This window comes from Mustela nivalis (assembly GCF_964662115.1).
Source record: "Mustela nivalis genome assembly, chromosome: 14".
In the NCBI taxonomy this organism is placed as follows: domain Eukaryota; kingdom Metazoa; phylum Chordata; class Mammalia; order Carnivora; family Mustelidae; genus Mustela; species Mustela nivalis.
This window is the reverse complement of record NC_139033.1, coordinates 45,967,243-45,988,201: the sequence shown is the minus strand read 5'-3', so window position 1 is coordinate 45,988,201 and position 20,959 is coordinate 45,967,243. Positions and strand designations below refer to the sequence as shown.

Here is a 20,959-nt window from a genome sequence, read left to right as displayed (position 1 = left end):
TTCAGGTGTGTGGTAGGGAGGGGGCAGGGGTCCCTACACATAGGGTTAAGGCCCAAACTTGAGAAGTTTTGGATGAGAGGGTATTAGAGGAGAAGTGAGTGGGCCTGGATAAGTCACAGAAGAGATGCTAAGTCCTTTAAGAGGTACAATTTGCCTGATAAGTAGGAATGTCAGAAAGAAAAGAATGGGACCGAGAGGGGGGGTGGGGAGAAGAGTGAGAGGACAGCACTGCATCCCTGGGGGTCATCTGGGGAAGGGAGACACAGCTGACAGATGACTAAGTGCAGCCTGGGCACACAGCAGGTCAGGGTCGGGACTGGACTAAGGCAAGCAAGGTTTCCAGGGGCCAAAACTAAAGGCGGCCCCTACCACTCAGACTCACACGGGTGCAGGGCACACCCGTAGAAGGGAGGCCTCCTTGAGTCCTGTCCCTTAGGTGCCAGGCTTCCCTCACCCTAATCCCAGCCCTGCATCAGATTCTCAAGACAAGCTTGCTCTGATCAGCAAAACAAGAAGGTCATCCTGCCGGCCAAGCACACACCCCGGTGCCAGTCAGCTCAGAATCCCTTCTCCTCTCTGGGACCCACCAGGTCCCCGTGCGGCACTCGTCCTTTCCAGAAGGGGAAGGTGGATAGACCTTCCCATCCCCGCTGTCCCATCTCCTGTGCTGTGCCTGTTTCTCAGGGCAGTCGAACAGGAGGGTTGGTTCTGCGAGAAGAGCCTTCGCACACAACTTCAGACTAAAGCGTGGAGTCAGGCTGTGCTTTTCCTTGACCCAGTTTCATATCCTCAGGTCTCAGGCCTGCACCAGCCATGTGCAGGCAGCCCAGATTGGCACCCTCCGAGCACAGGAGAGAGCGAGGCTGGAGGAAAGGCAGCAGAGAGGAGAGCCGGCTCTACAAAAGGCAGGATGAAATAGACCCAGCCTCGGCTCCTGTGTGGTTGGAGAAATCATCCTTAACCATTAAGGAGATGGAATTAGTAACTTACAGTCTTCCCACTAGGAAAACCTTAGGTGTGGATGGCTGTACAGGCGAGTTCTACCAAACTTTCAAAGAATAGATGATCTCAGACCTGTATAAATCATCCCACAGAATGAAGAGGGAATATTCCCAACTCCTTTTACAAGACTGGTTTTAAGACCAGAGACTGCATTCTATAAGAAGATGAGATGCTGATATTATTCACTAAAATGAGATATAATACCGTACATAAAAATACTGGCCAACAAAATCTCACATTGTAGAAAATAAATAATACACCATGAACAAGCTAGGTTTAGCCCCCAAATTATAAGTTGAAAATCTATTCATGTAATTTATCACATCAAAAATTACATGCAAAAAACTACATATCACCCGATAGAGGTAGAAAAAGCATCTGATAAAATGAATATCCAAACACGGTGACACAAGTAAACAAAACTCATTAGCCTATTCCAGAAGGGAGTCTTAATATCTTAGAGGTTATCTACAAAACATAAAAAAAAAAGAAAAGAAAATTTTAAGCAGATAAATTCAATGGGGACACTTGTACCATAATTCTCCTTAAAATCAGGTTTAATCATACACTAGACAAAACATAACTCAAAATGGAGCAAAGACCTCAACATAAGAGCTGAAGTTATAAAATTCTTAGAAGAGGGTGGCTGGGTTATGGACACTGGGGAGGGCATGTGCTATGGTGAGTGCTGTGAGGTGTGTAAACCTGGTGATTCACAGACCTGTACCCCTGGGGCTAATAATACATTATATGTTAATAAAAAAGGGGCACCTGGGTGGCTCAGTGGGTTAGGCCTCTGCCTTCAGCTCAGGTCATGATCCCAGAGTCCTGGGACCAAGCCCTGCATCGGGCTCTCTGCTCAGCAGGGAGCTTGCTTTCCCCTCTCTCTCTCTGCCTGCTTCTCTGCCTACTTGTGAGCTCTCTCTCTGTCAAATAATAAATAAATCTTTTTTTTAATGTTAAAAAAATAAAAATAAAAGAAATTTTTAAACTCTTAGAAGAAAACACAGGGATAAATCTTTGTGACACTGGGCAGTGTACATAGGCTGTGATTTAATGGAAACAGCCCATAAAGCACAAGCAACCAACAGCAGCAACAACTATATATATATATATACACAGACATACATATACATGAATTACAATTCATCAAAACTAAAAATTTTCAAAGGATATCATCAAAAAAGTAAAAAGACAACCCCTAGAATAAGAGAAATGTTTTGCAAATCTTATTCTCATAAGGGACTTATATTAGAAGCTATAAAGAGCTCTCACAACTCAATCAGAGGAAGACAAATCATCCAATTTTAAAATGGGCAAAGGATGTGAATGGACATGTCTCCAAAGAAAACATCCAAATGGCCCATAAGCACATGAAAGTATGTTCTACATCATTAGTCATCAGAGAAATACAAAATCAAACCCACAACGGAATACCACTTCAAAACCACAAAGATGGCTATGACCAAAAAGATAACAATGAGTGTTTTTAAAAATAGGGAAAAACTGGAAACTTCATGCACCTCTTGGAGGGAGTATAAAATGGCAAAACCACTTTGGAAAGGAGTGTGGCAACTGGAAAAGTGTGCGGCAACCAGATGGTAAAACACAAGAGTTACCATATGACAGAACAATTCCACTTGTAGATATATACCGAAGAAAAAGGAAAATGCATGTCCATACAGAAACCTGGACACAAATGCTCATCACAGCATTATTCATAACAGTGAAAACAAAAAGCCAATTTCCATCACTGAAGAACAGACTGACAAAATATGGTATATTTATAAATGGAATATTATTCATCAATAAAAAGAAATGAAATATTGGGCACCTGGGTGGCTTAGTCCATTAAGTGGCCAACTCTTAATTTCAGCTCAGGTCATGACCTCAGGGTCTTGAGATCAAGCCCCACGTCAGGCTCCACATTTAGCACAGAGTGTGCTGGAGAGTCTCTGCCCCTCCCCTCGCCTATGTTCATGTGCTCTCTCTTTATCTCAAATAAATAAATAAATATTAAAAAAGAAAAAAGGAAGGTTAGTACTGACACATGCCCTGACATGGATGAGCCTTGGAAACCTTATGCTTAATGAAAGATGACAGTCATATTGGACCACATATCATATGATTCCATCTGTAGAAAATGTCCAGAACAGACGAAGCTATAGAGACAGAAGATGCATTAGTGTTTGTATATCCCTACAGCTAGAAGTGGGAGTACTGGGGGAAGATGGTTAAGAAGTCTAGTTTCTTTTTGGGGTAATGAAAATGTTCTAAAATTGACTGTGGTGATGGGTACACAGTGATGTGACTATACCAAAAATCATCTAATTGTACACTTCAAATGGGCAAATTATATTTGGAGAAATCTATTTAAAAAGAAAGTTAAAGGGGCACCTGGGTGGCTCAGTGGGTTAAAGCTTCTGCCTTCAGCTCAGGTCATGATCTCAGGGTCCTGGGATCGAGCCCCGCATCTGCTCTGCTGAGCAGAGAGCCTGCTTCCCTCTCTCTCTCTCTCTCTGCTTGCCTCTCTGCCTACTTATGATCTCTCTCTCTCTCTGTCAAATAAATAAATAAAATCTTTAAAAAAAAGTTTAAAAAAATCAGAATTAAGGCCAAGATATTCATTATGGCATTTTTACTGAACCTTATATCAAAGGTCCTCACCAGCTCAATAAGACAAGAAAAATAATTAAGGTACAGGGTCACGATAAAAGGAAAAAAAGTCTATGCAGAAATCCCAGAAGATTTTCCAGATCAACTATTGTCATTATGTATACATTATCCAGTTGCTGTTTATAAGATCAAAACATAAGAAAATCAAATTTATTTCTATATACTAGCTACAAATGCTATACAAATTCTGTATGAGATACACACACACACACACACACACACACACACACACACTTTAGTATATGTTTTTGTATATATACTATATATAAATGTTTCAAAAATACAATTTTTAAAAATAAATTTTTACAATAGCAGTTAAAGCTATGTAGCCTGAAAGAAGTCTAGCAATGTTCAAATTCTTTATGAAGAATTATAAAATTTCACTGAAAGACATAAAAAGAGGACATGGGAGGCCCATGCCTATCTGGTCTTCCTCCGAGATTAAGTTTAAAAGGTAGGTTGACGCCAGATTGTAAAAAAATAAAATAAAATAAAATCTACAAGGACTTTTATTTCTAACTAAAGGAGAAACAACCACAAAACAGAAAAAAAAAAAAAAAACTACTGCCCTTTCCTGCCCCTCTGTTAAAGTGTAAGTACTTTTAATCCTCAGCACTTTAGGGACAAAAGTTTATGTAAAGATTTTAGCACTAATAAAGGAACTTGGGGGCAGTGGGGGGCTTAAAGGAAGAGGGTACCATTTCCATGACCCTGATTCTAGAAAATCCTTTTGACCCATCACTCCCCCAGACCTGTCCTTACCCACACAGCCAAATCTGGATAGGTTTTATCTTATCTGATCCCTCTGCAATGTGTGCCACAGGGGACCACTCTCTGCCTGGCACCATCATCCCTTGGTTTCCTCAACAGCTGTTCCCCTCTACCTCTCTGCAGCCTCAATTTCCAGAGACAGCTCTCCGCTCTGGACCCTTAGATGCAGGGATTCCTTAAGGCTCTCCACTGTGCCCTGACCTTCATCGTCCCTTACTCTGCCTTCTCCTGGGTGATCTCATCCAACCTCATCATGGAACCAGTGCTTTTCTAACAAAGGGTTCCAAACCAATAAGTTATAAAATCAACTTCGTGGTTTACCCCTAGAATTTATTTTAAACTTTCGTATTGCAGTGAAATAGACATAGCAGAAATTTACCACTTTCACTATTTTTAAGTCTACAGTTCAGTGGCATTAAGTGTAGCCAATCTGTTAGGCAGCCCTCACCACCAGCCATCTCTAAAACTTTTTCATCTTCCCAAACCGAAACCCTATACCCACTAAACACTAACTCCCACCCCATCTCCAGCCTCTGCAACCACCATTCTATTTTCTGTCCCTATGAATTGACTAATCTAGGTGCTTCGTATAAGTAGAACCATACAATGTCTGTCATTTTGTGCCAGGTTTATTTTAGCATAACATCTTCAAGATTCATCCATGTTGGGAAAAAAAAAAGATTCATCCATGTTATGTATCAGATTTCCCTTCCTTTTAAAGGCCGGATTTATTTGTCAAATGAAGTGGAATAGAAAATATTAAAGCAGGTTTCTTATAAGAAGGTCAAATATTGTTTCACAGAATGGCTGTTTCAAATGGATGTGTACGTGAGTGTGTTCTAGATCCCTGGGTGTAACATAGTTCTTACAGCGGCTAACGATTATAAAAGTTGGGAAAACACTGATTTTGGTGGTGACTAAGTAATCTCCATTGCTAGCCTGGCTCTTCTCCGCCCACAGTTCCGGAGCTCACTTCCAAGGAGCTGCTGGATAGCTCCCTGTCAGCTCCTTGCAGTGAGTTTCCTAACAGATCCAGACTCAAATTTGTCCCTCTTTCCCCCAGACATGCTTCTTCACACACATCTCCTTGATTCTCCACAATCAGACCCTGCCTGCCTCACCTTGCCCCCAGGTACACAGCTGTGATATCTGAGTTATATTGAATTACTTAGCTCTCCCTGGCACTGGCTATCCTCATTCAAGCTGGCTCTCATCCCCCTTCCTTACCCTTCTACCATGCCTACAGGTCATTTTCCTTTCTTCAGGACCCATTTCAAATGCCTCCATGCACCTTGAAGCCATCCTGATCCACTCTGGGTCCCTCCGGATTTCTGGAAGCCCTTGCTCACATCCCCAATTTGGCTTATGTTTGTATTACGCCTTTCCGTCTTCCTAGCAGACCGCAAGCTCCCTGGAGACCGTGGACTGTGTCAGCCTGCCACACCACTGTCCTCAGCACTTAACGTGGTGTTCGGCATAGAGCAAATCTTCATTAAGTACGTGCTCAATCAAGTACAGATAGGAGGAAACCAAGAACATCAATGGAAACTTCAGTTTTGTCCCCAGAAGGGGCGACCACACAGCACAGACAGAGACCAGGGGTCCAAGGGAAGAACACATACTGACTCACATCCCCCACTCCCTTCTGGTGAAGTCTGGCCCAAATTCTCCCTGAAATAGCCTGTCATCTCTGTGCTCCTGAGCTCTCTGTGAGGTGGCAAACAATGGAGGCTTTGCTGAATACATCACCAACTAACCCAGCTCAGCACAGAAGCGAAAAATGGCAGCCTTCAGGAATCCCCAAGGTCTAAAGTAGATCTGCCTTCTGCACCAGAGTCTCCTCACTTTGGACCAGGCTGTCACAAGAGCCTCCCAGGCTTTCCCCATCACTAACCTCTCCTTACAGAGCCTGAATAGCCTTCCTCCCCAGAGGCTTTTATTCCATCATTACCCTACTCAAAGACCACATGCGGCTCCCTGTGAGTGAAGGAACCCGGTTCAATCTGCCCTTCCCCATCCACAAAGCACCTCACAGAAGCTACTCACCCAACATTAAATCTGTCCCCGTTCTCCACATTCTCCCTTTTACCAGTTGGATCCATTTCTTCACCGTGTCTTCCAATTACCAGGGGCACACGTGGGCAAACAGGTGCATGTGCACACACACCCCACCCCCACGTGCACGTGTGCGAACACACACACCCAACTTTCAATCATTTCTTCATTATCCTGTATTTATTGAGAGTTTACTATGGACCCGGCACCATGTTTGGTGCTCAGCGTGCAGGTGGGACCCAAGCGTGGAGGACCCTGCCTCGTGGAGGTTCCGGTCCAGAGCGGGGGTTTCTCCATGTCAGCCCTATTGCTATTTGGGGCTGGGCAATGCTTTCCTGGGGGAAGTAGATGATACAGTTGTAGGATCCTTAACAGCAGCCCTGGCCTCTCCCTGCAAGACACCAGCAGCTCTCTCCTTTCCCAGTGTGAGAAACAAAAATGTTTCCAGGTACTGCCTGGGGTAACACCGCTCTCCCTTGAGAACTGTGTCTAGAGCAGCAGGGGGAGCTTGCTAGGAGCCCTGTGGGGACCTGGTAACAAGCATGAACTGGATCCACCCCCCAGAGAATCCAATCCTGAGCCCAAGCACCTGCGTATCAGTGGCCCCTGCAGGTGATTCTCATGAGGCTGTCCCAATACCTGTTTGGGGAACACTCAAGTGGGAAGTGTTCCTAGACCGGACACAGACCAATAATCACACCCAGGTGGTTCATTACAATTGAGTGGGTGGTCCGGGCATGGGAGAGTGGAAGGGAGGCGGTGCCCCATCTCTGCACATTTGCTTACATGCTCTTTAGCTCTGGTTGTGCATGTCACCACCACCCCCCACCCAGACACACACCTAAATTTCACCCTTCCTACATGGACCCATTCAGGTTCTACCTCCTCTAGGCAGTCTTCCCTAACTACTCCAGCCCATTCATATGTCCTTCCTCAGACAGGTTAACACTTAACTAGCTCATCTGTGGCCATTTGTTTCCCCAAAGAGACCTCAGGCCTCCTGAACACCAGGACCACACAATCTGCTTCTCCACAGACCCCCACAGCATCCTTCCCGTATCAAGTACAGGCCAGTTTTTCTTGCTTGACTGGACTGAACCTATGTCCCTGGAGTGAGGCCCCAGAGGTGGCATCTGAGATTCAGGGAGTCAGGATCTGGGTGTGAGGGAGGGATAGGAGGCAATCAGCATGCCTGCTGAACTCTGGGTGGCTCGCACAGCCACCCAAGACCAGGGCGGGTGTGGCAGAGCAAGCAGTTAGGAGTTGAGCTGGTGCTGACCATGAGCACGGATGTTTTCTCACTGTCGACCAGGCAGCAGGGATCCCAACAGGCCCAGCAGTACTGAGTCAGTGCCAACGGGGCCCAGGAACCCAGAGTGGGCCTGCTGAGGAGGAAACAAGTGCAGCAGGTGGAGGCCAACAGGGCAGAAGCAGGCCATCTGGGGCCTGCCAGTCCTTGCATGGGCTTATCTTGGAGTGGCAGTAGGAGCCAGAAGGGGAGGCAGACCCAAGCCAGCCAGGGGACTCTGAAAATGTCCTTTAAAACCAGCAGCACCATGCAGAGCTCATCAGCTGCCTTCCATGAGGGAAGAATGCAGTCTGGGGAGGTGGGGGGGGGGGGTGTGCATGGCTGGTTAAATGCAAATGTCCCAGGCAAGGAGCCTCATACTCCCCAGCACAGGGATAGGGACAGGGACAGGGAAGGGAGTAGCCTAACAGCAGCAAAGAACAAAACTCCAGGCGAAAGGAGAGCTAGGCTACTTCCAAAAGGGGCTCCCATGTGGGAGCATCCTAGGGTCAGCGCTATCCCCAAGCTCTGGAGCTAGGCAGAGTACCCCGAAGCATTTCTCCTGGCCAGCAGAAGGAACTGGCTGGCATTTTCACACACGCAGGGACCCAGGCTGTGACACATCCTCCTACTGCTCTTTCTCTTAACAAGAGTCGGCGGGTGGATGGGGTGGGCTGGGAAGAGAGCCCAAGGAGGGGAGAGTTAACTTCGTCTGCCGCTCTGACCTTCTGTGTAAGGATGAGAAAGAACCATCTGCTACAGGAGGAATCAGGTTGTGTTTCGCACGCACCGTGGTTACCGGTTTATGAAAACTGACGATTCCAGTCACCGTCCCAACCCATTATCACTCCCCACCTAACCTGCCGCTTTCCCCCCAGGAGCCCCCACAGAAGTTCTGGACTCAGGGTAATCCTGTTCGGTTTTGAGCCCTCCACACCAGGGAGCCTCCCCTCCAACCAAACGGCCATGGCGCCGTAGATTTGGGGGTGACCTATCTGACTCCTGTGGCCCCTAGGGGCATTCGGATGGATTCGTCATCGGGCGTAGCCACTCGGAATTCCAACCTGTCCCCCATTTACACAAGAGAACAAAGTTGTCGGGCCCCTCCGGCCCACGCAGGGCAGGCGCTCTCATGCCGCTGGGAGGAGAGATGCGCTTCGGAGCGCCAGGACCCAACCCCAACGCGGCAGTGCTCGCGGCCAGGTGCCCAACCCGGGCCCCTGACTCTGGGGACGCCCGGGCCGACGCTGCTGCCGCCACCTGGGGACTGGCCCGCGAGCTCCCTGCACCCTCACCCGCGCTCGGACTTTCTTACCTCTTGATGTAGTTTCTGCCGTACAAGATCTGTTGCAGCAAGGTCACCAAGGCGAAGGCGCAGATGAAGATGAAGAGCAAAGTTCGGTTCCCCAACAAATCCCGGTTCGCAGAGGGGTCCGCGTAGCGCATCCTGGCGGCCGCTCGCGCACGGCGGGGCGCGGCGGGCGCCGGACGCCGGGGGGCCCCCGCAATCACGCACGGGGTTTCGGGGCCCCGGCGGGGCGCGCGATCGACCAGGTGCCTCTCGGCGCTGTTAGCCGGGCGGGGGACTTGGCGGGGCAAAGTTTCCGCCTGGCGGGGAGGGCGCAGGGGGCATCCGAGCGTGACCGGCGCCGGGGCGGCGGGCAAGGCAGAGCTGATCGCGGGGAGCTCGGCCGCGGCCCGGGGCCTTCCCTCCGGACGCCTCTACCTCTGGGCGCCCGTGCACGGCAGCCGCCGATTTCCCTGCGGAGAGGCGACTCCAGGTGCCCCGGGCTCGGGGCGGCCCCTCCCCGCCGAGGTGACGACCAATGAGGAGCGGGGCCCGGATGCCGTCCGCTGGTGCACCCGAGAGCGCGGCGCACCGCCCCCTCCGGTCGGGCTCCGGATCGCGGTCGCCTCGCGCCGTGCCCTGTCCGGGCCGGCCACGTCCGATCCCAAGGCCCGCAGCGAGGCAGCGCGAAGGTTGGCCTTCAGTTCTGTAGATGGGAGGTGGGGGGACCAAACACCCGGACAGGCTGGCGAATGACTGGCGGGCGGTGGAGAGGGGGAGGGGTGGAGCGGAAAACGCCAGGTTTGAATCGTGGAATTAAAAAAGGGGGCAGGAAGGGGAAGGCGCGGCTGCGAAGCTGGGCATGCTGGAAGGGAGCGTTTGCTTGCGGCGCGCAGGGTACTGAGTCACCGCGGTGGCCACGTCCTCGCGCTCGGGAGATTTCTCCGGAGAAAGCGGAGCAAGGTCAGCGGGCAACCCTTCAAGGACGGGCGCGCGCGGCTCCTGCATGCTGATGGCCTGCGGGGCTGCCCGCCTGCGCTCCGGGCACCCAACTCTTGCAGGGAGAAAATTCAGAGGCTCTACACCCCAGCCACAGGCCTCCTTCCTCTCCGCAGCTGCGGCCCGCGGCTGTTCCTCAAAGACCTGGTTGTCACCGAGACACTGGGACCATGTCTCATCCTCGGAGCCGCTCATAAATCTTAGGTCAGGCAGCCGGCCGCCTTAGGGTACCACGGTCCCCCAAAGCTTGAGTAAGTCAGCAGGTCTGGAAAGGCTGGTGCTTCAGAGGGCACAGAAAGGCAACGCCAAAGTCGTGCCTCTTCAGAAATCCAAGCCCCTAGATGCGCTCCCCTTTTCCTAATCCCCCTCACCCCCCACCCCCGCCCTGCAAGCCAAGTGCCAGCCCTGTCACCTTGACCCCGCAGTCTCCCACGTCCTGGAGAGTCACGCGCCCACAGCGTTCACCCCTGAGCCCTCCTGGATTATTTCAGGGCGCCCTTTCCAAGGGCCCTACAGCCACTGGGGACGTTCTGGAGTCAGGGTGAGGATTCAGCTCCCAAATAGACGGAAACTATAGTCGCAGCAATTAAAAATGGCTTTAGTGACGGGCCTCCAGTGCTCTGGCCTTACCCTTTAGTGCTTTGCTCTGGAGCTGGAGAGAGCAAGGAACGGGATGGCAGATCTCATGATTAGGGATTCACCAATAAGCTTGGAATTGGTTTTAATGCACAAGGTGGCAGCGGACCTTGGGCTGTCAAGAGTTTATGTACCAAATAAATACCTGTGAGGTCCATTAAATAAAGAACACAAACATTAAGATGGCCCATTATTATAATAATCCCCATATTTATTTGGTGACTTACTCATCAAAATAGTGCTTGCTTTTGCATATTAATTGAATTAGTGCCTGCTAGCCTCTAACTAACCCTCTTTACAATCAAAAGAACCAAAGGTCTAGTTGTCCAAAGTAACTCACCTAGCAAGAAGTGTTTGGAATGGGAGTGTGGCATTTGCTCCCACAGAGGCAGGGGGGGCTTTATTGGTGGGGCCAGTGCCCTGCCCCACCCCACCTCACCCTTGGCTTAGAGTTCCACTCTTGCTGTCTTTAATAATTGTCTCTTAATAATTTTGAACTAGGAGGCCCTGCACTTTGCTTTCCACTGGGACACACAGATTATGCGGTGGGTCCCGCACAGTGGTCCAAGTTGACAGAGTCTAACTTTTCACTTAGTTGGCCCTCCCCTGCGGAGGTCACGGGCTACGGTCACTGCTGGAGAGGCACTCTCATCTCCTTTCTTTTCCCGCTGGTTCCCCACCACCATCAAGTACTCTGCCAGATAGTTGTCTTTGAACGCATAGTGCCTTGGAAAAACAAGACAGATCTATTTTAAAACAAGAAATCTAAATTATTCTAAAAATGTACAGCTTGCTGAGTTTCCACAAGCTGAACACTCTCGTGTAACCAGAACGCAGATCGAGACACCAAACATCTTCAGTCCCCCTCTAAGACCCCTCTCCTGCTCCTTTCCAGGGACGTTGTGCTGAAGAGTAACCATTATTCTGACTTTTAGCCCCAAAGATCAGCACTTCCCATTCTTGCATTTTATACAAACAGAATCATACCTCATATATTCTTTTCATGTCTGACTTCTTTCGCTCGCCACAGGTTGGAAGATTCCTCCATGTCACTGTGTATGGTAGGGAGCATTCTAATATGGCCCCCGAGATGCCTCATCCTCTCTGGCCCTTGCACTTTCTCCCAGTTACTCAATTGAACATCCATCTAGGTGTTGCTGTAAAGAGATTGTGGGATGTAATTTAGGCCCAAATCAGTTGGCTTAAAGATAGGGAACATATTTTCAGTGGGCCCAATCACACGAGCTCTTCAAAGGGACTAAGCTCTTCCCAACGTAAGAGATTTTGAAGCCATGAGACAGACGGACTTGAGGGAAGCTCTTCACTTTTGGCTCTCGTGACAGAGTCCACACGGCAAGAGCTCTGGACGGCCTCTGAGAGCTGACACCGGCACCTGGCTCACAGGCCGCAAGAAAATGGGGGACCTCAGTCCTCCAGTAACAAGAAAGACCATAAATTTCGCCACCACCTGAATGAACTGGGAAGACAGTCCTGAGCTCCCGGCCTGTGAGGCTGTCTGAAGAGAAGCAAGATTTACGAGCTGTCCCACCGTGAGCTGGTAAGCTTGTGTTGTCCTCAGTCCCTAAGTTGGTGGTCATGTGTTTCCCAGAGCCAGAAAATGCACACTTCACACACTATGGGTTAGAGGCTGATGGATACCATTGTTTGTTCTATCTTCTGTCTATATAGAATGTCATGGCTGGACTGTAGCACAACCGACTTATTCACTCTACTGTTGACAGAACCCCAGAGAGTTGCGGCCACATACCTTCCAGTGTGTCCTTTGATGAATATATGCACACCTGCCTGTGGGGTAGCGGTATTTAGGAGTGGGATCGCTGGGTCACAGAAGGCTCAGCTGTAGTGATTCCTGCCAAACAGTTTTCCAAACGGCTGGGTTATTCTTTTCATAGGTATTTGATTCAAACTTGCAATGACCTGATGGGAATTGGGCCCCACCCTAGATGACGCTACCATTAACCAGCTAATCTAACAGCAAAAAAACCCACCAAGCGAAGAGACAAAATAGTCCAGAGTAATGAATTACTTAATACTGGGTGTGGACTCTCTCCGTGGCCAGGTAGCTTGCAGGAATCTGCAGCAAGGGCCAATGCTGACTTTGGCCACAGCTGGAATGCTGGGGTAGTCTCCTGTGTGCGATGCGTTTGGGTCACTTGATACCCAGCAATAGTCCCGCACACCTCTGCTGACAGGGCCTTCCTAATCCTAACGGTGAATCCCACCATCTTCGTATCAAGTCGGAAGGTACCTTTAACATACACACAGACTTAAGCATCGCGGAGGAGTCAGAGACCAAAGATATAGAGACACGGAGGTCTGCAGTCCCTGTTGTTGTTATTAATATATGGATCTAGGTTCCATTTTAAGCCAAATCCATATTCCAATTGGGGAACCGCTACAAACCCTCGGAAGGCCTTGCAAACAAAAGAGTAAACCGTGGAGAGCTGATCCCTGTGCCAGATTCAGTGCACACCATTTTTATATCCTAATTGCCAGCAACGGGGACAGCTGCATCATTGTTTAAAACACACACGCACGCACAATTAAGCCAAGAAGAAATGTCAACACTGGCACAATCTGCTAAACTGCTGATAACTGATGGGCATTACTCATGCAGGGAGCATTGTCTCCGACAGAAAACGGAAAGATTCCTTTTTTAAAAAAAAAAAAAAAAAAGACCTCAGAGATTTCAACTGGTTTAAGAAAACCGGGGTTGGTAACATTATGGCACAATTGCAACCTGCCAGATTATGTAAGTGACATTCCACCCATGCGTTCGCAGAGTCTGTGATAAGTCCAGGCTGTTCTTCTGCCTCTTCCTATCTGTGTTCGCAAGGCGGCTCCAAGAGGCTGATTCCTGGTTCGGGGACACTCTGTCTGTGCTGAGGGTGTCTTGCAGCCACCGAGCAGAAATGCCCAGGGATAACCTCTGAATCTAGAGAGCCAGAGCTCGCCATTGCTCGGGCATCTGTGGACGCTGGATCCTCCTGGTTTTCAGTAAGCTGTCATTATAGAATAGAACTAGAATTCAAACTCCTCATTCGGTTCCCTTATAATGCACCAAGCATGTTCGAAATAACTTATTAAATGATCCTGAACGAGGCTATGAAGTCACAGTGTGGCCTTCCTGTGTCTCACCTGAGAGACAACTTCCTTTTGTCCTCGCACTACTCCACCCCCCCCCCAGGGATTCCCCTTCTGTATCTGCCCTGGAGGACCCAGTTTGCTTCCAGAGGCAGAGACAGGCTTCTCAGTATTAATCCACAAAGGCTCCTGCATCTCAGGGCAGAAAAGACTCATTTCCCCCTGGGGGTTGTCACATTCCCACAGGTAGCCAGAAACAGCTACACTCTTCATAATGAGGTCACTCGGGGACACACTGAGATGACACAGTGTCTTCTTTGCTCACCTTCAAGGCCAGGCCCTGGGCTAGAAACCCCTGGGATCAGGTTCTGCCCTTTGAGGAGGAGCTCTGACAAATTCAGCTCAGAGAAGGTTTCTCATTTCCAGTCCAGGGCAGGCTCCTCGATGCGTTTTGCTGGTGGTCTGTGTAATGCTGAGACTTCAAAAGAATGCCTGGGAACACAGCGGCTTGGAAATGTTTAATGTTCCTTGGGTACCTGTAAAGAGAAAAGCAATACGTGTCCTACTATGATCATCCATTTCTAGAACACCAGAGATTCCCGGTCCTAATGTCACAGCCACAGTCAAGTAGGTTCACTTAGCCTCTGTCCTGGTTTCTCAAGGTCCAGGCTTTCAGTGCCTGTGGTGGGAGTGTCTACTATGTGGTAGGTATTGCATGATGAGCCAGGGAAATGAGGATCTGTAAGTCATAGTCTGTGCCCTTGAAGGAGTTTAGGTGGCAGTGAAGAGGGCATACACTACCCTCTAGTAGGAGAAGTAAGCCTCTAACCCAAGTGGGGAGACGGTGGGTTGTTGGGAGGTAAGGCAAAGAATGGCAAGGAAGGGGTCGAAACGAGGTGGTCTTTGAGCTGAACTGTGCCAGGGAAGGATGATTAGCCAGGTCACTGAGTGGGGCAGGGGCAATGCGGACAAAGCCCAGCAGCAGGAGACGACGTGACCCGGTCAGCTCAGGGTTGCTGGAGAGATGAGGCTGGAGGAGAGGGCAGGAGCCAGAGCACAGGAGTGGGGCTCTGATCCACCATACCATTGCAAGATTTTAAGTAGCAGAACAACATGATTAGATTTGCATTTTGGTTAAACCAACCTCCGGGTTGGTAGAGAGCAGCTGGAGGGAGAAATGCCTGAAAAGGCACAGACGTAAGAGCCTCTCTCTCCTCTGGCTGACAGCACCAGACCTCTCCCCACCGCTGTGGCCTCACCCACACACCCCCAGAGGCAGGCAGCCCCACCGCTCCTGTCATTGTTGTGCCAACCTGAGAAAGAATACCCTGCCCCCTTCCAGGGGAGCAGGCAGGGAGCAGAGGCACAGGCTTACTGCCTCGGATGTGATCGCTATCTCTGTATGAAGGGCGTCATCAGCCCTCTTAGTTGGTGTTCATGGACATTGGTGAAGCGTGGTTGGAGCCAGTCCACCGCACACTGGTACAATCCCAGAGCATGTCGCCAGGACACCCTTTTTGCCATTTTCTGGGGTTCCTTCTACTCCGCAGGTTTCTGGTACAAAAACTCTCTCTTCCTCCTCCCTTTGACAACCCTGCCCTTGGAGAAGGTTCTGGTAACTTTCATTTATATCCTACTGTTCCTGATGGGGAGAAACATAAACTGAATTGTCCTCTGGGCCTGTAGTAAAGGTGATGTCCTATTGGAAATGCACACAGAGATATATGAAGGGACCTATGGGTGACCACCACCTGACCCATGTGCTCAGACATCGCAGCCTAATGGGGAGAGGGTTTTCTAGGAGAATGCATACCTGGTATTATAAATATGGAGTAGTGGGAATGGGATTTGTTTCTAAAAGAAATTTCTTTTTTTTTTTTAATTAATTTATTTATTTTCAGCATAATAGAATTCATTGTTTATGCACCACACCCAGTGCTCCATGCAATCCGTGCCCTCCATAATACCCACCACCTGGCTCCCTCAACCTCCCACCCCCCCACCCCTTCAAAACCCTCGGGTTGTTTTTCAGAGTCCATATTCTCTCATGATTCACCTCCCCTTCCAATTTCCCCCAACTCCCTTCTCCTCTCCATCTCCCCATGTCCTCCATGTTATTTGTTATGCTCCACAAATAAGTGAAACCATATGATAATTGACTCTCTCTGCTTGACTTATTTCACTCAGCATAATCTCTAAAGGAAATTTCTTGTCATCTACCCACATCAGTACTTACATTGGAAGAGCAACAGCATTGGTGTCTTCCACCTGAACACCCTGAAAACAGATCATTGTTGACAAGCGTGGTCACCGGTGTGACAGCCTTCGCCCAGCTACATTGTGGATTTGCCCAGATGGCCACTGCTTACAGGCCAAGTGGACAGTGCTGTGTACAGGGGTCAGCAAACTGAAAGGGCTTTGTGAGCCATACAGTTTCTGTTGCACTCAGCTCTGCTGTTGTGCTGTGAAAGATAAATGATGCAGAAACACATGAGCGTGACCAGAGTTGGTCCACAGGTTACAGTCTGTTGCCCCATCTGTGGCCACACCACGTGATTTGCAGAGCCCCATGCAAAAGACCCACCCCACTGAACTAGAGAATCACTGTGAAAGCCAGTCCCCTGTGTTCGGGCATTATGTCTACAAAGGACTGATTAAATTACAACATGCGAATCCATTATCCACTGTCAACATGTTTGCACAGATTCAATTACCCCTGAAGTACAGCCTGGAGATCATGGGATGACATTTCCACAAAGAAAGTGCCCCCTAACTTGGACCACTTGTTTCACAGACATATGCCCCTGGTCACCAGGGACTCCTGAGCACAAATATGGGCTGCTTGATGAGACTCCATCTCACTTCTGGAGACAATAAATTCTTGTGTCCTAAAGGTCATCGTGTCAGTTAGGAGCTCTGCAATTGGCCAATCAGTCTTTCTAGAACCCACGTTCTTCCCATCCTCTGTTGCGTCATCTAAATTATAGGCTTCTTCTCAAAAGTGGCTGTCCTCATGGCTCTATGAGAGCTGCCATTAGTAACTGGGGAGAAGCAGAAGAGGGGGGTGTAGAGAGAGAGAGAGAGACTCCTCCAACCTAGGACCAATAATATTCAGCAGAGGGATGCCTTGCCTTGACTGGGTTGCACCGAGTCCCTGAACCAGTCACTGACAAGGGAGGGTATTATCCTAGTTGGTTTAATCTACCAAAGAGGCTCCCCAGGATCCAGGATCCATTCCAGAAACCATGTGGCTGCTTCCACAGATGGAGATAGAACAGATGTTGGAGAGTCAACCTGATATCATTGAGGGCAGCACTTTTTCACTTATGTTTCCTTTCTTCAACAGGGCACCACTGCTATCATTGGTTAGTGCTGATGACAGACAAACAAGAGAGTGAGAAAAGGTGCCCCTCCGATGTCCCAGAAATGTTTCAGAACCATGAAGAGTATCATGGGTAGCCCTGTCTCCTGTCCATTTCCCCAAACACACACATGTTACTCATTCACTGACGGTAGCACGTATGACAATACTTACAAAGCTTGTAGGAAAAGAGAGAAGCCAGGCAACGGGTCAGCTAAATTGTAAGAGTGGAAACAGATTATGTTTGTGTCTGAATGCCTTGGTGTTTGGCTGCAAAGACAGTGACAGGCTGGGGAAAGTAGCTGCCAGTGTGGGAGTGGGGAGGTATTACAGGTTGGTGGGAAGGAGCTCAGTCTGGGGAGTCAGAGGAGACATGCTTTAGGTCACAGGCCTAGGAGTTCAGGAGAGACCCCTGCCTTCTCTAACCCACTGGTGTCCTCATATGGAAACTGGAAAATATAATATCTATCCCTCAAAGTAGGAGTTTTTGAAGATTAAATATAAAGCTATAAAAGCATTTTGTAAACTATAAAGCCATATGACTCTAAGATAAACCACATTATTTGCAATGGCCTGAGAGAGAAAGATTTCACAAATGTTGAGTTTCAGCAGATTCGTGAAGGGGGCCAGGTGTCCTCAGCAGCCTCCCTTGTCCCCATCAGCCCTGCCTACTCCAAGTGCCCAGGACTGTCTACTGCACATAACTCTGCAGCATCCCCACTGAAGCCCAGACTGGGATCTGCCCGCTTTGTTCTCCTCCCATGGAAACTCACTCATCTCGACTCTCACTATCCCATCTCCTTAACACACATCTGCAACTCACCTAAGGAAGTACGAAACGGTGGTGAGCATAGTCCTGAGTCAGAATACGGAATTGTAGGCCCGGCTCTGCCACTAACTAGCCCTCTGATTTCAGGCTTCGTTAACCTAGTGGCAACCTTGGACTTTGAACCTATAAAATAAAAAAGAGTTGTGGTTTTTAAAACTCTATCCAGCATGGAAACCAGGCTTCGAAACACGATGGTGCTCCATACCCTCCATCCAGCCTTCCCTCCTGCCCGTCTTGACCTGAACGGCAGCAGAGAGTTACCATCATAAAAATGCAAGGGCTTTGCCGAAGTGTATTTTGAAAACCACTGAGCTAAATGATCCCCCAAGGGCTCATTCGTCTCTACAATTCTCTGTTTCTACTTCTAAGATAAATGACTTCGTGCTAATGTGAGACAGAATATAATATGGTTCCCCCCACCTAGAATCATTTGTATCTAAGTAGGAATTCTCAGAGATGCATACTCTCCAGAGTTCACAAATGAAGATGGAATTTCAGGCACCCTGCATGTGAAAGGGGTAGTTGAGAGACTCCCCAAACCCCCTAAAATCACTCAATTAGGATTATCCACTCAGCTTTCATGTGGGGCCTCATCTTGAAGCAGTTAATGGCATTTTGGGGGGTGGTGAGTAACCTGTTGGCTTCTCAGTTTGGGACCTGCCAGAGCATGGCTCCCATCAGCTCCATGGTTAACCACCAAGGAGGACAAGGGAAGTCACCATGTTTTTATGGGGCAGGGCTGGGAAGAGGATGAGCTACAGCCGGGTTTAGCTCTGGGCACAGAAATTCCCCAAATGACAAGACTTAATATACACAGGGTTTTTCTTTCCTGTGACATACCGGACATTCAGAGGTGAGCGATTCAAGGCTCAGAGGGTGGATCCATTCAAGAAAAGTCGTCAAAAATTCAAGCCCCCTCTAGCTCATTACTCTTTTGTTCCAAGGAAGGAGGACCCATGACTAATGGTGGGTTCCATGTCAGGAGTTCGTCAGCCATAAGGAGGGGAGAAAACAATCCCCAGAATTTCAGTTCTGGGATCTTTATGTTGGCCCAGACTCTTGAGTAATTTACCAGAATATCTTCAGATTCTTCAACATAACTTTTCATGTCATTTGAATAGATGTAGATGAGAGCTGCATAAGTGAAAGAGTGTATGAACTTTAAAAATACATTTGTACTCAATAACTATATGCTACAAAATTCCTATTTTCTTTTTAACCTTTTTAAGAAGGATAACATATGTACTGATAGGTACTCAAATCTTGCTGTACGGCCCCATGAATGACCACAACATGAAGACACCCACGGAACCACCGCTAAGATAAAAGAGTGAAGGAACTAAGATAAAAGAGAAAAGGAAACCACCAGCCCCCAAAACCTGCCTTGGGCTCCTCCCAATCTAACGTGCCCTGTCCTTTTCTCTTCTTTTCCTCTCATCCTCTGTCCTGTCCTTGTCTTCTCTTGTGCTCCCCTCACATCCCAGGCCTCTCAGAACCCCCAGGGCACAGGGGTGCTGGTGGCAATGGTAATAATTTGAGGCTGTGTTGCCTTCTGGCACACAGCATGTGGCAAGAGCAGGACCTGTGGAGCCAGACTTCCCAAGATCCAGCTCTTAGCTCCTCTGCTCACTAGCTTTGTGAATCCACGCAAGAGACATATCTCTGTCCCGTGGGTCCGATCACAGTTTGGCAGCAGGCTGGGCACTCCACGCATGGTGACCTATGTGAGGTCACTGCATTTTCATTTTTATTCCTTGGGTTGGATCTTTTAAAAGCCCCGGGAGGCACTTGTTATTTCTATTTCACTGAGATGTCCACTGAGGCAAAATGACTTGCCCAACCCAGCACGGTGGGTCGGAGGCAGAGGAAAGGCCAGCCTGTGAGCCCTGAGGCTGCACCGGCACGTGTCTTGGAGCTGCAGGCCTCCTACTCCTTTGGGGCTGAGACCAGACAGGTAATTCAGACAAGCCCACAGGCGCCCGGCCATCCAGATGCTTGTTTGACCCAGGGGTGCCTGGTTCCTTAACTGATTCACTCTCGGCTTCATGCTTCTCTCTGCTGCGCCAGAGAATTTCTTCAACAGATGCACAGACGCCAACCTTACAACACCTGCTAATAAAACCTTCCTTGGCAGGATTGGGTTCCGGTGGTGTCTAGTAACTCCAGACATGAAGGAGTAAATAGCTGATCATGCAAAGAGTGTGCGGGACCCTCCAGGAGCAGAGAGAATGCAGAGCGATCAGGGTCAAGGCAGCATCTATGGCCAGGACAGGGACAGGGCTGGGAGCTGGCAAGCAGGGCAGCTGGTGGAAGGAGGAGGACAGTGAACCAAAGTCACGCCCCGGCCTGGCTGTGTTGGCAGTGCTGGGGCCATTCCTGCCGTTACCCGACAACTGCTCCTGGATAATACCCCTGGGACAGGTGCTGGGCAAGACAGGCGTCTGTGTGGTTTGGGGGGGTCAGGGGGAAACTCCTTACCCCTCCCTAAAGGGGTATTATTATTTAAAGGGTCCGGGCCTTTCCTTCTATGAGATACAGAAGACTGACAAGCAAGTAACCCTAGGAGAAGAGGCCCAGGGATATGGCCAAAGTGATGTCGGTAGCATAGGGATGAGAGCCTCCCCCTGGAGGCGGTTTGACCAAACCCTGCTTCTCCTATCCCACTTGGGAAGCCTGTCCTTGGCTTGCTCACTGTGTTACAGCTCCCTCCCTTCTCCATGGGGGGCTGTGAAACAGCACCATCAAGGCACTGAATGCTCACTGTGTGCTAGGCACTCTTCACAGAGCTTCCCTGCTCTTAATGCATTTAATCTCCCTTGAATGAAGGTAGATGAAAGGGAGGAACTCTTTTCAAGCCTACACACTTGGGGATGGAGAGGCCCAAAGGTTCAGTAACTGTCCAAGGTGCTGGATCTACGTAGAGGTGGGAGTGCGATCTGCACCCAGGCC

General features: G+C 49.1%; 1 protein-coding gene and 1 long non-coding RNA gene across 6 annotated transcripts in view; one reads left to right on the top strand and one right to left on the bottom strand.

Moving 5' to 3' along the window:
* Positions 1 to 9,688, bottom strand: part of ST8SIA5 (ST8 alpha-N-acetyl-neuraminide alpha-2,8-sialyltransferase 5) — a 50,876-nt gene extending 41,188 nt beyond the window's left edge. The window contains exon 1 of one of the 2 annotated variants that reach the window (XM_082699297.1): positions 9,108 to 9,688. In XM_082699297.1, the coding sequence (XP_082555423.1) occupies positions 9,108 to 9,238 (131 nt within the window). In that variant the 5' untranslated portion in view covers positions 9,239 to 9,688. The remainder of the gene's footprint in view (positions 1 to 9,107) is intronic. The other variant, XM_082699298.1, reaches the window with a different exon arrangement.
* On the top strand, positions 9,682 to 16,716 carry LOC309848120. 4 transcript variants are annotated; one of them, XR_014302826.1, is made up of 3 exons: positions 9,682 to 9,772; positions 12,059 to 12,273; positions 16,008 to 16,716. It is a non-coding gene; the product is annotated as an uncharacterized lncRNA (long non-coding RNA). The 4 variants fall into 4 exon arrangements; XR_014302827.1 differs by having other exon boundaries at positions 9,690 to 9,772; positions 11,746 to 12,273; XR_014302828.1 differs by lacking the exon at positions 9,682 to 9,772 and adding an exon at positions 9,912 to 10,043.
* Positions 16,717 to 20,959: the final 4,243 nt, after the last annotated feature.